Here is a 16,257-nt window from a genome sequence, read left to right as displayed (position 1 = left end):
ACGTTGGAGTGACCTTAAATGAATCATACTCTGAAGCATGTTTGACAGAGCCCATCGTGTCTTCTCAAAGAGATCAAGGTAGGGAAATATGAATATCTGTGTGCAGAATAACAAACCAAGATTTCCTATCGTCTATGATATGAACACCGTGCTCAACTGCCTAAAGCACGGTGACAAGTGAATGTTATATAAGTTTAGAACATTCTTTCTCATGCTCAAATGTATTCTAACTCTCTTCGTGTGTATTTTCTGGTTGAAAACAGCAACTTCATCCAGATATGGCGTTTCACGTTTGCAATTTCAGTACTGGTTGGAGGAAGCTGAATCTGTTCAACCCATCATGAGTTACATGAAATCATGTCTTAAAAACCAACAGGGCCAGGAGATAGTTCAGTGGTAAAGGTGTTTACTTCCTAAGCAAGTTTGGGGGCCTGGATTTCTTTTCCAGGACACAGAGAAACACATGTAGGAGAGTTGGTAAACGTGTTCTTTGTCCTCCATGGTTCCTGGTAGCACTCACATACACAAAACTAACGCTCTCGCTCTCAAAGGCAATAATAAATCTTTAAAATTAGAAAGAAAAAAAAAGCAAAGAAACTTCAATCTCATTTCCACTAACAGATTATTAGATAATTCAGAGGGCTTCACTCTTCTGTTTGAAGGATTGGAACAGGCTCTCATCTTACACAGTTTAGCACAGGCTCCTTATATAGCTAAGGATGGATGGCTTTGAACTCTGGGACTGCAGGAATGTGCTACCACCTCCAGCCGGTTTTGTTAATTTTAGTCACATCATCTTTACAAGTTGCCCAAGGGCAGAGGCCAGCTCTCCGTCCAGCTGTCCCTGTGGAATCACATGCTACCCGAAGCCCTGGTCCCTTCTTTGCTAACTGCATGCTTTTGGCCTGGTTTTAAATTGAAAACTTGCTTTGTTTGCATATAAGTTGACTTAAGGTAGAGAGATTCTCTTTTAAATCTTTTAATTTCAATTTAAATATGACTACAGAATTATTAATACTCATTTCCTTAAAGTTTCTCTCATATGTTTTGTTTTGTTTGTTTGTTTGTTTGTTTTGATTAGGGAAATGTACAGATTTGGAAAATGTATTTTTTTTTTGGCCTTTTAATTGATTCTATTTTTTCAGATTTCCTTGAATTCCGTAAACCTTAGCACTGGGTACGTCTTTCTCAGGGCCTCCATGCCTTTATGTGTGTGAAACAGCATCCATAAATCCTCAGAACTCAGGAAGAATATTTAAGGATTGCTTCCTGATAACGAAACCCTGAGTTTACATTTCACTTTGAAGTTCTAGCTTGACTTGGCTCACCTGGCTTTCTCAATAAAAACAGAGGGGAGGGGATGGGAATTCCCCAGCCTTTCCCCGTTTCTAAGTCCAGGAAATGGTTCAGTTTCTAACATGTTGAAATCAATAGAAACTCAAAGTAAGTATTTTCCTACCTAAAGAATTTAATAAGCCCTTACTTCCTGTATTAGGAGGCAGGACTGTACACAGAGGTCACTTAAAATGACATTTTCTGGATTAAAACTTTTTTTTTAATTGGATATTTTCTTTATTTACATTTCAAGTGTTATCCCCTTTCCTGGTTTCCCCTCCAAAAACCCTCTCCCCCATCCCCTTCCCCCTCATCCCCTGCTCACCAACCTACCCACACCTCCTTCCTGGGCCTGGCATTCCCCTACACTGGGGCATAGAGCCTTCAGAGGACCAAGGGCCTCTCCTCCCATTTGGTTTGATTCCCAAGAGTATCAAAATGTGTGTGTGTGTGTGTGTGTGTGTGTGTGTGTGTGTGTGTGTGTGTGCATGTGTGTGTATGCTTTTATAAGTGTCTGTTTGTATGAATGTGTATGAGTGTGTTTAGGAGAGTCTGTGAGTGTGTGTGTTTGTGTGTGTAAGATGGCTGCCTCTATGTGTGAGTGTAAGATGACTGTCTCTGCATGTGAGTGAGTGTGTGTGTGTGTGTGTAAGATGACTGCCTCTGTGTGTGTGTGAGTGTGAAATGACTGTCTCTGTGTGTGAGTGTGTGAGTGTAAGACGACTGTCTCTCTCTCTCTCTGTGAGTGTATATGTGAGTGTAAGATGACTGTCTCTGTGTATGTGTGTGAGTGAGTTTAAAACAACTATCCCTCTGTTTGAGTGTGTGCATGTATAAGATGAATGTCTCTATGTGAGAGTATGTATGTGTGAGTGCAAGGGAAATTTTAAAAGAGGAAGAGAATTTTTGCTGGCCCTCTGCAAGCCTTCCTTTCTCATTCACTGTGAGATCTCTCTTCATTCCTATAATTCCTTTCACTTTACCTTTTGTATAGTTTAGGCTTTTATTGGCATATTTTAATTACATGAAGTGAGCTTCTTTGTGACATGTCACACACACACTTGCATGTATGTGACCGTTTACACATAGTGAGCTTCATTGTGACACTTGTGTGTATGTAATCACTTACACATACTGAACTTCATCTTGACCTGTCATATACTTGTGTGCATGTGATCATTTACACATAGTGAGCTTCATTGTGACATGTCACACACACTTGCATGTGTGTGATGGTTTACACATAGTGAGCTTTGTTGTGACGTGTCATACACACTTGCGTGTATGTGATCATCTGATTGCTCCACCAACTCCCTCTCTCCCTCCCACTTTCACTCTCCCTTCATTTTCTTATCTATCTACTTTCCTATCATATTTACTGTCACATCTTTTGCTTTAATCACTTCTGGGTTGCTTTTCTATGTGTGCAGGTATGTGACACAGTGCTTATGTGAAGGTCAGTGGACAACTTCGTGGAGTCTGTTCTGTCCTTCCACCATATGGGTCCTGAGGATCAAACTCAAGGTGTCGAGCTTAGTACAGGCTCTTTAGCCCACTGAGCCAAGTTACCAGCCTCTTTTTTTATATGACCCAGTGAATTTCATTGTTTTTTGTTGTTTTGTTTTGTTTTGTTTCTTTTACAGGAACTTGTGCACATTACCAGTGGCTACACCTTTGAGAAAATAAACATCTTTTCCTCTTCCACTAACCATTAATTGCTTATGGATCCTGGAGAGGAAGGGATCTCATGAGTCTCAATTTCTCCCATGACAGGCTTGAGGGGTCTGATCTCCTGCCGGTTTTGTGCAGGTAATCTCATCCGCTGTTCACACATTTAATCCCAGCACTCAGGAGGCAGAGGCAGGCCTGCCTGCGAGGCTGAGGCCAGCTTGATCTACAGAGTGAGTTCCAGAACAGCCAGGGCTACCTAGAAAGACGTCTCAAAACAAACGAACGAACGAACGAACGAACGAACGAACGAACGAAAGAGTGCACGGTCTTTTACATACTCTTCACCTTCTCTGCGCTGTGGACAGTGTAATGGAGATGCCCAACTCCGACTGAACCTTCATCAGCCACTTATTCTCAGCATTTTGATCACTTACGAGTTCCCGCTATTACTGGTGCCCACTGTACAAAGGTGCTTCTTTAGCCAAAGCTGACAGTGGCACCATTGGGTGGGGATAAACAGTTATTCAGAGGCGATCTGATCAGCTCCTCTTTTCTATTTAGCAAAGCAACAGCTGTAAGGTTCTCCTCAGTGCCTATTACAAATCCAGTAATGGGCTTTTGATAAGATTTACAGTACCAGACAGGAATCCTCCCCCTGTGCAGTAGGCCTCAATTCCATAAGAAACCATTGATAGACCCCCCATAAGAGTCTTGCCCCTACTACACCAGCACACTCAGTATTATTCTTACAGGATCCACACTATAGGCCAGGCTGGCCTTGAACTCATGATTCACTCGCCTTCCACATGTGTATGTCATTGGTATACTACTGGCATGGTCAAGGAAGTTAAATCCAGAAGTTTTGGGAAGCCAAAAAGGTGGGAGTTATGTAGACTAAGTTAGAGGCAACTAGTGAGTGCTGCATGTCAGAGGCTAGGCTTGGCTTCAGCTCAGAGTTCAGACTGCAGCGTGGAACAAGGGTCCTGCATGCGGCTCTTCATTTGGACTGCTGACGTCTTAAGGACTGCTAAGGATAAGTGCTGTTAGCAGAACTCGCTCTCATTTATGAGGGGTGCAAGCACAGATGTCTGCAGAGTGAGAAGGAATCCCCCTGAGCCTGGACTCAACTCAGACACATGTGAGGGCTCCCCGGCCCTCTTATAACCTCCCCATTCCAATTCTGTCTGGGTGTCATGGGTCCAGGTCATTCACAGATTCACCAGTCTTGGCCACGAGGCTATTTAACAAAGAAGAGGCCTTCCTTCAGGTGCTGGCGTCTGTACCTGGTGCCAGAACTGTGTCCCAAGACCCGAGATATTCAAGATGTAGCATTTAGCCATATTATCCCAGGGCTTATAAAGACAAACACCGTAGAATTACATGCACCCCGCCTCTGTGTAGGCAGGTGCTTATCTTAACACAAACATCTTGTAGTCGTCCTTCCTGAATAGAGTGAGCAAGCTTGATTACAAAAGCAGAAATACCAGCTAGCCTTATGAGCTACTATCTTTCAAAAATAGCAGTTAAATTTCATATGATTAGTCAATTTCTTTTGTATTTTTTTAAAAGATTTATTTATTTATGATACGTAACTACACTGTAGCTGTCTTCAGACACACCAGAAGAGGGCATCAAATCTCATTACAGATGGTTGTGAGAAGTAACAAATAGTCAGTGAAACATCATCCAATCAGGTGTTTACAAATATTCAGAAGCAGAGAGTCCCAGGCAAGGTAGGGTGTCCCCAAGGGGGAGGCGCCCAAGTAAAGGACCCGATAGAAGCAACATCGTCAAATCAGCTGCTCACACATGGAACTCTGGAGCAGTCAGGGGAGCTCCCAATCAAGCTGAGCAGCCTTTCAAGGGATGAGCAACCCACAGCTGGACCGGCAGATGAACGTCTGGCTTCTCCTTCCCACCATAGACATTCCCATGTCAGCGAATGGACCCAGGTGATCTCTGTCGCAAATGACTCATTTCCTTCCCTATCACAGGGTTAGTGAGGCCCAGTCTCTTCTCAAACAGGGATTTAGAGGATACTCTGAGCCAATCATATTGGGGTCTGTAATCGGGGTGGGGTCAATCCCACTTTTATGGTCAGTTTCTGAGTGAGATTAAACAACCCATGTAACTCCCCATTAAAATGTGTATTACACTTGGCCCCTAGATTGTTCCTTTGTTGTTATAGCTCACTAAGAAGTTGGTTCTGGAAACCTTTCTACACTAGAATTTCTGAAATAATTATCTGACTCTCAGTGTTCCTCTATGAGTGACAAGAAAAATAATAAAGTCTGTTAGCAAGAAGTTTTCAAAGGATTTAACTCACAGGTTCTGGGCATGTTATTATGAAATATCACTGACAGGTCGTCACTTCAGAATTAGCTGCTATAAATTACTGTCTTAATTAGGGTTTTACTGCTGTGGACAGACACCATGACCAAGGCAACTCTTATAGAGGACAATATTTATTTGGAGCTGGCTTACAGGTTCAGAGGTTCAGTCCATTATCATTTAAGCAGGAGCATGGCAGCATCCAGGCAGGCATGGGATAGGGGTGTTGAGAGTTCTACATTTTCGTTTGAAGGCTTCTAGAATACTCATTTCCAGACAGCTAGGATTAGGGTATTAAAGTCCACACCCACAGTGACACACCTACTCCAACAAGGCCACACCTTCTAATAGTGCACTCCCTAGGCCTAGTATATACAAACCATAACAATAACCAAGACAGCCATAAAGTGTTGTCCCCTGGTGTCCATTGCTCCTTGCAGTAAGACCCTTGAAGCTCTTCCCCTGAGAAATCTGAGTCTTTTGGTCTCTGCTACCTGGATATACTTTTGTTTGGTGACTTGCTGTGGTGGTGCACTCCTTTAATCACAACACTCAGGAGGCAGAAACTGCAGATCTCTCTGAGTTCTATGCCATCCTGGTCTACATAGAGAGTGAGTTCCAGGACAGTCAATGCTATACCAAGAAACATGTCAGGATAAAGCAAACAAAACAAAGCAATACAGAACAAAAGGCTCAGGACCAGATGGTTTTAGTGCAGAATTCTAACAGAGTTTCAAAGAATAGATAATATCAACAGTCCCCAAATTATTAAACAAAATAGAAACAGGAAAAGCTTTGCCCAATTCATTTTTCAAAGTCAGTTTCCCTGATACCCAAACCACATAAAGATCCAACAAAGAAAGAGAATTACAGACCAATTTCCCTTGTGAATATAGATGCAAAATTCTCAATAAAATACTGACTTCAGATTGCAAACCAAATCCAAGAACAAGTCAAAAAGATTATCCATCACCATCAAGTAGGAATGGTTCAACGTAAGTAAATCGATAAATGTAAAATCTACTGTATAAACCAGCTGAAAGACAAAAAAAAAAAAAAAATCACATGATCACCTCATTAAATTAAGAAAAGACGTTTGTCAAAATCCAACATGCCTTCATGAGAGAGTCCCGGAGAGATTAGGGATACAAGGGACATACCTCAAATAATAAAGCAAACCCACAGCCAACATCAGCTTAAATGGAGAGAAACTCAAAGCAATTGAACTAAAATCAGGAACTTGACATCTTAACTAGATCAGTAAGACAACTGAAGGAAATACAGGAGATACATACTGGAAAGAAAGAAGTCAAAATATCTTTATTTGCACATGATATGATGGTATATATAAGTGTTGTAAATAATTTAGCCAGGAAACTTGTACAGCTGGTAAACACTTTCAGCAAAGTAGCTAGATACAAAATTAACTCACAAAAATATGTAGCCCTCCTATAAACAGATGACAAATGGAGACATATACTTTTCACAGCCTATTTTAATAAGGGTTCAACCTCCCCTCTTGCCTACCACCCACCAGAGGTAGTGGAAAAGAAAGGTTATTAGGATACAGAGGAAGTAGACTTGCTTAGAACCAATCTACACTGTTCTCAGTCCAGTCCACTAGCAAACACCAAACACGAATCAGCAGCTTCAGACCAGTCCACTTAGCAGGCACAACACATGAATCAACAACTGCAGTTCAATCCAGAAGAAACCACAAAGTTCACCAACAGGCCTGAGTCTGAAGAAGCTGAAAGAGGCTGCAGTTACCTCATGAAAAGTTTGTTGGTGAGTTTCTCTCTATGAAGTCACCACCACAAGCAAGAGTCAGTAAAGCAATGTAAGGCAAACCAATACATGTGTGTCACCAGCAAAGTAAGGCAAACCAATACATGTGTGTCACCAGCAAAGAATAGCAAAGCAGAGCAAAGCAAACCAATGCTTGAGCTCCCACTATCTGTGGGTGTCATATGCCACATGTCTGCTTTAGTAAAACATCCTTTTACCTGTGTGCCCCAGCAAACCATCATTTGATGTAACTGACTTTCCAAAGAAACCAGAAGTTTATTTGTCTGAGGCATTTCTTTGTCAAACTGTCTAAGAAGGAACTATGGAAGTAACACCTTTCACAGTAGCCTCAAATAATATAAAATGTCTAGGGGTAACTCTAACCAAGCAAGTGAAAGACCTGTACAACAAGAACTTCAAGTCATTGAAGAAATAAGTTGAAAGAGATATCAGAAGATTGAAAGTTCGCCTATGCTCACAGATCAATAGAATTAATATAGGAAAACTGGCCATTGGACCAAAAGCAATCTACAGATTCAATGCAATCCTCATCAAAATTCCAACATAATTCTTCACAGGCCTTGAGGACAATTTACAGCTTGATATGAAAGTGTGAGTGCATGCATGTGTGCACACGGACACACACACACAAACACACTCTAGCTAAAACAATCCTAATAGTAAAAGAACTGTTGGGGGTGTCATCATCTCTGATTTCAAGTTGTACTAACAAGCTACAGTAATAAAAACAGCATGGTATTTGCATAAAACAGACACACTTATCAATGNAATTGAATTGAAGATCCATACATAAATCTACATACCTATGAACACCTGATTTTTTTTTTATAAAGATGCCTGAAGTACACACTGGGTTAAAAAAGAGAGAGCATCTTTAACAAATGGTGTGGGTCTAACTGGATGTTGGCATGTAGAAGAATGCAACTAGATGCATTCTATCATCCAGCACAAAACTCAACTCCAGATGAATCAAGGACCTTAACATAGGGCAAGATACACTGAACCCAAGAGAACAGAAAGTATGGAAGAGCCTTGAACTCATTGGCATAGGAAAAGATTTTCTACATAGAACACAGCAAAGGAGCTAAAATCAACAATTAATAAATGAGACTTCATGAAGCTGAGATGTTTCTGCATAGCAAAGGACACTAATAGGACAAAGCAGTAGCCTACAGAATGTTCTTACTAGTGTGGCCCGTTAAGCCTCACTTAAAGTGTTCAACTGCTTTCCTAATTCAAAGTTCTAAAGTCCACATTTACCCAAACAAAAGCATAGTCAGACCCATCACCACAATACCCGAGTCCCTGGTACCAATTCTTGTCTTAGGGTTTATTGCTGTGAAGAGACGCCATGACCACAGCAACTCTTCTAAAGGAAAGCACTTCTCTGGGGCTGGCTTACAGTTCAGAGGTTTAGTCCATTATTGTCGTGGCAGGAAGCATAGTGGTACACAGGCAGACACGGTGCTGGAGGAGTTGAGAGTTCTATATCTGAATCAGCAGGCAGATCCAGAGAGACCTTACACCTCCATCCCTGGACACAGTTCTTCCAAGGAGGCCACACCTATTCCAACAATGGCACTTCTTAATAGTGCCACTCCTTTTGAGTCATTTTCATTCCAACCACCACAGAAGGCAATCTAAATGAGATTTCCAAAAAAAAAAGGAACAGTCCCAACCTGCCATCTCTTGTGGTAAAACACAGTTTCAAGTACTAGGTTGGGGTTACACCTAATTGAGTTGTTGGCCAAAGGGGTCCCAAGGGAATGCCCAAACAACTCATTGGTGAGACTATACAGATTGCTCTTTACAAACTGGAAAATAAGGCCCCATTGGTGAAGATACAACCACACAACTCATTAAAGATGGAGATAATGAGGTAGTGCCTCCATGGAGTCCTCAGTCCTGTGTGCCAATGTCTTTTGGTATGGGAACGTACTTGGCAGCTCTGAAGAGAGAAATGTAAACACCAAGACACAAGCCCTTTGATCTTCAGTGGTGCCCTGCTTGCAAGACACGATGGGCAATGCTGGTGCGTAGCTTGTGGATTAACCATCCAATAACCGATCTGACTTAAGGCCTGCTTACAAGATGGGCCCCACAACCAACACTGGTTGAGTGACAGAGAACCTGAGACTAGACAGGACCTAGGGTAAAACCAAATAATTCAGGTCTAAAAGGAGAAAAAAGAAAAGATAAAATGACTCTCAATGGCATTCTGTTATACTCCTAGGTCAGTGTCTTGCTCAGCCATCATCAGAAAAGCTTCCTCCTGCAGCAGATGGGAACAAATATTGGGACCCACAGCTGAACAGTATGGAGACAGTGAGAGATTTTGGAACACTCAGTCCTGAAGAGGATGCTGCCATCAACTCCCTCCCCTCAGAACTCAGGGAACCCAGCAAAAGATAGGGCAGAAATAGTTCAAGAGCCAGGGGGAAGGAAGACACCAAGGAAACAAGGCCCTCTAAATCAACAAATGAAAGCTCATATGACCACAGAGACTGAGGCAGAGGCCCAGGGCCTGCACGGGTCTGCACCAGGTCCTCTGTATGTAATATGGCTTCCAGTTTAGTGTTTTTATGGAACTCCTGAGTACAAAAATGAGTGGATCTCTCATTCTTGTGCCTTCTCGTAGGCTCTTTTCCTTCTGTTGGTTTGTCTCATCCAATTTCAAAGTGATGATTTTTGTTTTATTTTATGCTGTATTTTGTTAGTTTTTTTAATGAATGAATGAATGAATGAATGAGTGAATGAATGATTACACACCTTAACAACTGAACTGCTACTTATACCTGTTGAGAGGGGGAAGATCCATTTTCTCCAATAGAAAGACACTGGGTATATCAACCGCTCTACGACAGACCTCATGTTCAAGAGTAGTTGACCAACATATAATGGGAATGGACAGTTTTTTATATGCTTTTATTTGATTACAGTTTGGTGGGGTTTTTTAAATTTATCTTATTGAGTGTGTTTTTAGTTTGTTTTCCTACTTTTTATGTGTGTGGGGGGTATTATTGTTGTATTGGATTTTTGACGGTTTTTGGAGAAAGAACTTAAGGTTGGGTGGGTAAAGAGAGGGATCTGGAAGGACTTGGAGGAGGAGGAAGAGGAGAATATGATCAAAATATATTTTAATTTTAAAATTACTTTAATAATAAAAATATCATAATAAAGACATTCATAAATGTGGAAGCAGAGATGAAGAGAGAGCCCGCCAGCCTCTCTGTTTTCTTTTTGACTATTTCTTTTGATTCACTTGGATTCACTTTCAATTCAATGAAGCTGTCGACAGGTTCAGTTTCAGGAGCAGTGAGGGGCTACGGGAAGAGATTTCTCTATTGTTCAGCTCTCCCAGTTAAGTCCAACACAGTGCACTTAATCGCAACAAAATCCAGATCTGCCAAACACAAAAAGTTCAGCCAACATCAGCTAAACTCATTACAACTAGACTAACAGCCTTCCCACAGTCAGTCCAAACCGCTGAACCACACAAATCAAGGCTAAAAACGGGAGAAATGTGAAGTGTCTAAGGCATGAAGAAGTTTACTGCACTTAATGGGTATGCGTGCCAAGGCAACTCCCAGAGCCTGTTTTGCCTGGTTCCTGAGAACAAAGATAAACATCTTTCGCCTTGAATGTCTTGGGGACAGATGAATTTGAGAAAGTCCCACCTCTGGGAAAACAAACATACAGCAGAGGGGGTAGAGCATTTAAAAGCATGTAGATGTGTTTTCCATGCGTTGCCCACAAGTTGTCTGGCTAGCAAATTTGCATCCACCAGTGACATCTCCTCTTGCACACTCATTTCTGTCAGAATACTTATTCAGGAAAGGTTCTCACATTTCTGGTGGCCCCAGCGAGATCACTTTTACCACACCACCTCAGTTGGCCCAGCAAGACTGTCCTATTCAGGGCCTCTCAGCCCACTGAAGATCTCTGGAACTTGGAATCATTTGACCCCATGGGAATCTGGAGTCCCCTTCCAGTGGCCATGTGAGACCCAGGACCAGAGTCTCCAAGGGGAAGAAGAAAAAATGAAGCTGGATGCCCAGACTTGGTAAGGACCTCTCGGAGACAGACAGGGAGAGCCCAGGCAGCCTCAGGACATCTCAAAATTTTAAACTATTTTTGTCATTTATCCTGATGCTGAAATTTTAAATGAGGAAGAGGTAAAATGGTTTGATCTGAGGCACGTGCCAAAAGCAGCATATAAGGAATGAGAATGAAGGAAGTTTTCATGAAAAGCATGAAACCTTCGTCTCACCGATGCTGGACTCCCAACACCCAGTGACCCATGGCTGGCTGACAGAGCCATGGTCAGGACCCAGTGTCTCAGTGAGATGGTGCCTCAGTCGCATCCCTTGTTGGGGGCGATAATAAGAAGTGCAGAGACTCAGTGGAGTCTTCAGTCATCTGCCAAAGAGGAGATGGCGGTGCCCTCCACCCAGTTACTCACCCACCCTCCTCAATGCAAAAGAAGAGAGAAAAACTCTGAGATCAGAGCCATCAAGGCCTGGCCCTGCTCTGTTCTCCACACTGGCTCAAAGGTCTTGGTCACTCTCTGCAGTCTGGGAAAGGGGATTATTGTAGGCAGAAGAATGTACCCTCCTCTTCTTAGTTAATTGCATCGAATAAAAATTGGTTGGTCATGTCAACACACGCTGACCCAGGTCATTTCTCCCTTTTAGGTTTAAAGGCAAAGATGGGGTGGGAACAAAGAAGTGAGCTCATGAGACATGAACCACAACCTCGACAGTGAACCTCAGAGCCACCTCCTCAGAAGGACTCCTTTGTCCTTGCACTACCCTTGGATGGTGCGAGAGAAAAGTGTCTCATCACAGTTGTTGTTATCATTACTTATGCTGTGATTGCTTTTGTTGGTTGTTGCTTGAGACAGAGTCTCCCTATTATATAGATCTGGCTGGTCCTGGAGGAACTCGCTACGTAGACCATGTTGGCCTCGAATTCAGAGATCCATCTGCCCCTCCCTCAGGAGTACTGTGATTGAAGGCATGCATCACCACACTTCACTTATCATGGTTTTAATCTGGCCCCTCAGTAAGCTCTGCTCCAGCCCTTCACCATCTCACTAAGAGGTGGAGCCATCCATCACACCATACGGCCAAACCGAGGAGCCATCTTAAATCTGCTCCCCCACCTCCCCTACAGCAGTAAGTCTGGCATTTCCATTGCTGGGTATCCTCTTCTCTCTTGAGCTCTAAGACCACCTCCATGGTCCCCAAACATGATTTTCTCTCAAAGTTTTCCTCCCATCTCCATCCTTGCTTTCCAGCATCCTCGCCCAATGTACACACAGACTCAAAGAACTTGACAAAAGGGACATCCATTCTGGTGGCCCTCATCGCCAAGCTGGCTGGCTATCTCTGTCACCCTGCCTATCTGCTGCACACTAGACTCCAGTCAGCGGAGCGTGCTGTCATCTTCCACCTTGCCAGTGGACTGCTGCCATGATTGTCTCATTTCTCTTCAGGTCTCTACCCTGAAGTCTCACTTCCATGGCATGGGCTTGTGCAGATTAGTCTCCGCGCAGGCATCACCCGTACCAGGCAGCTTCTCTACTATACTGTTGGAAAAAAGCAAAAGGAACGTATTCTAAGAACTACCATTTTGTTTTGAGACTCCATCTAATCATAGGAAGAAATTAAATTCAAGGTCCCAGGCCCTAGGGGAGCTGGGGACTTCCCTTTAGCTAAACAGCTTCTGTTGTAAACAGTTGTCTAGTTCACCCATCTCAAGGACAACTTCTCCTCCATCTTGCTGGCAGGGTTAAACATTTCTCCAAATGTTTTCTTCATTGTCTGTTAACAGGTAAAGAATATAGAAAATGCTGTTACCTAAACCAAAGTGAATAAGTTATAAAAACATACAACCAAATTAATTGCCTGATATGCATTAATTAACTACAGCAGCTAACCGGCTCCTTTGTCGCCTTATCACTGTGACCTCTGGAATTAATGTCTAGGAGGATGGATTAAGGACCTTGCCCTGGATTTGGCCCAGTTTCCAACAGCTACCCCCTGGCTTAACCCATAATGTCAAAATATAATTGGATAACACTGCAGCTAGCCCCAGCTACCCCCTCACTTTGTATTCCCATCCTTTAAAAATGTTTAAAACCTGGCTGCCTCTCTGAGCACTCGGCAAATAAAGTCTTTATTTTCAAGCTTCTGTATCTGAAGTGAGTTTCCCGACGTCCACCCCAAAGCCAACGATACCACGATTGTTCTCTTACTGAGCATCACTCCAGGCTGTAAATTGTGGTGTTTATGTTCTCTTTCCACTGGTGTATGCTGCATAAGGACATCCATTATGTCCCTGGTACCTGTTGGCATTCTGTCTAAGCTCCGCCCCACAGTTACCTGGCAACAGCCAGGTGTCTCTGACCCACTATAAAAGGGGCTGCTTGCCCCCTCCTCGCTCTCTTGCTCCTTTCTTGCTCTCTTGTTCTTGCTTTCCCTTCCCCACTCTCTCCCCATTCCCTTCCCTCCTCTCTCTCCACGTGTCATAGGCAGCCTTTAGTCCTCTACTCCTCTACTTCTCTCTGTGTGTCTCTCTCTGTCTCTCCCTCTGCTTCTCTCTCTCTCTCTGTCTCTCTCTGTCTCTCTCTGTCTCTGTCTCTGTCTCTGTCTCTCTGTGTGTGTGTGTGTGTGTGTGTGTCTCTGTCTCTCTCTTCTTCTGCTATCCTCTTAACTCCCCTCCCCATGCCCTGAATAAACTCAGTTCTATACGATACCCTCTGTGGCTGCACCCTCAGGGGGAAGGGATGCCTCAGCATGGGCCTGCTGAGACACACCATCCCCAACACCTGATTACACCTCCATAGGACATATCCCCACTATCTATCTTTGTTATAAACACAATAGTACCTATCTATGCAAGGTTGATCCTGAGAATTCAGAAGGTATTTCAGGGATTGTGCATATAACCCAGTTGGTAGAGTGCTTGCCTGGGATGCACAAGGTCCAGGGTTCAATACCCTGTGTAGTGATACATACATGATGATCCCAGCACTTAGAAGTTAGAAGCAAGAGGACTAGGAGTTCAGGGTGGTTGTCCTCACCTACACACTGAGTTCTAACCCCCCTGACATACGTGGGACCTTGTTTCAAATGTGTTTTGAATGAATACAATGAATACCTAGACAAAAATCATTTATTATTCTATTCGAAAGGAAATGTAGCTACTACAATAAGGAAATGAATCGGGAGGTACAAAGTTGACATTCTAACTTCAAGTAGCAGCAAGGATTTTCTGTGAAGTTGGAGTGTTTCTCCAATGTGGAGCACACGGCTCTCGCTTAGCTGGGCGGAGGCAGGTGTGGCCCTGCCTTGTGATGGAACACATTTCCCATGAGTAAACACAATAAGCAAACAAATTATGAGACTAAAACAAAGACATGCTAAGAACAGAAACAATGTTATGCAAACAATGTGTATAAGCCAAGATCATGACCGGAAATGTCACGGGACCCAAGGGCATGCATCATTTTTTCTTGGACCTGCCACTCGAACATTTTTAGAAAAACTGAAAGCCAAGAAGAGCTCTGGAGTTTTTATATGGCGGGCAGGAATTCTGCCTCTTTGCCAAGTACAAACTTCAATGCAGAGAAAGGCCATCTTTCAAAACCGATTTCATGAAAATTTCCATTCTATTTTATATGTTCAATGTGAATTAAATAGCTTCATTTTAAGAGGTACATCCGTAGCACCTTGGAGTGAACTTGGGGTGAAAAGTGAACACAAGAAGAAGAAAACAAAGACAGTCAATAAAAAACCTGATGGGCAAGGTTGGTCTTTTAGAAACGTCGCTCCGGTTGGTTGGTTTGCTCTTTCTCATAGATGTTGCCTTGGTGAGCCAACTTTCTAGAACTACAGGAAACAGAGAATGGCTCTCGGTCATGTAAATGCAGCTTGACACTTTCAGGGTGTGAGTGCAGAAAGCTTGGATCACAGGAAGCTCGGCTCACAGGAAGCTCCTCCAAGCACTGTTGTCATGGCACCGGTCTCTGGATCTGGATCAATCCAGAGCTCGCAAGGCTAGGAGTCATTGGGCAAGAGAGCAGCTCGTTCCTCCTCTGTGCCAAGGCTATTCTGAGCTTTAGATCTACAGTGCAGAAAAAAACAACAGCACAGATTTTCTTAAGAAAAATAAACATAGCGGGCAGTGGCGACTGTGTACACACCTTTAATCCCAACACTCGGGACAGAGCCTGGCAGATTCTGAGTTCAGGGCTAGCCTGGTCTACATTGTACATTCCAGGACAACCCAAGCTACACAGAGAAACATTGTGTCAACTCCCAGTTCCTCCCCAAAAGAAAACTAAACACTTAGTACTTATATCTCAATTCAAGAACCACTTTAGACTTGTCTGTCAAATAATGAGGCTTAGGATGCCCTGAAATCTAGTAGCAAGCAGGATGCAAAATAATACCTCTTTTCTACACTCATGAGCTGATTTCTTTGAAGAAGAAAAAAGCCCAGCAGTTGACCATACCTTCTTCTTGCCGTTGAGTCCTCCCAGAGATAAAATAAGGCCATCGCAACACCCTTTAATGCAATGAAACACAGTGTCAAAGAAAGTCCTCCAAGGCCAGTGTCTCCAAAATGTAAGAAAATAGAAGCAAACCCCACACATCCCTGCTTACTCACACTTAGCAGAGTCCATAAGCCTTGTATAGCTGCTGCCCACTCAAACCCAATTTTCTCACACAGAAATCCGCCAAGGATAGGTCCCATGAAAGCTCTAGCATGGGGAGAAGAATGTGTGAATAGCTAACAGTGCAAAAATGATACAGAACACTTGGGTTAGAGATGTGGCTCAGCAGTTAAGAGCACTGTCTGCTCTTCCAGAGGTCCTGAGTTCAATTCCCAGCAAACATGTGGTAGATCACAACCATCTGTACTGGGATCCGATGCCCTCTTTTTTTGTTTGTTTGTTTTAATTTTATTTTTTTTTAATTTTTTATTAGATATTTTCTTTATTTACACTTCAAATGCTATCCTGAAGGTTCCCTATACCCTCCCCCTGCCCCTGATCCCCTACCCACCCACTCCCGCTTCTTGGCCCTGGCATTCCCCTGTGCT

General features: G+C 43.1%; 1 protein-coding gene across 3 annotated transcripts in view; it reads right to left on the bottom strand.

Moving 5' to 3' along the window:
- Positions 1–14,310: 14,310 nt before the first annotated feature.
- Positions 14,311–16,257, bottom strand: part of Slc18b1 (solute carrier family 18 member B1) — a 34,363-nt gene continuing 32,416 nt past the window's right edge. For all 3 annotated transcript variants that reach the window (XM_021221570.2, XM_029533171.1, XM_029533172.1), the window contains 3 exons: positions 15,823–15,916; positions 15,668–15,720; positions 14,311–15,276 (listed from right to left, as the gene is read on the bottom strand). In XM_021221570.2, coding sequence (XP_021077229.1) covers positions 15,210–15,276; positions 15,668–15,720; positions 15,823–15,916 — 214 coding nt within the window. In that variant the 3' untranslated portion in view covers positions 14,311–15,209. The remainder of the gene's footprint in view (positions 15,277–15,667; positions 15,721–15,822; positions 15,917–16,257) is intronic.

Source organism: Mus pahari, chromosome 21, assembly GCF_900095145.1.
Source record: "Mus pahari chromosome 21, PAHARI_EIJ_v1.1, whole genome shotgun sequence".
NCBI classification, from domain to species: domain Eukaryota; kingdom Metazoa; phylum Chordata; class Mammalia; order Rodentia; family Muridae; genus Mus; species Mus pahari.
This window is presented reverse-complemented; position numbering and strand designations above follow the sequence as displayed.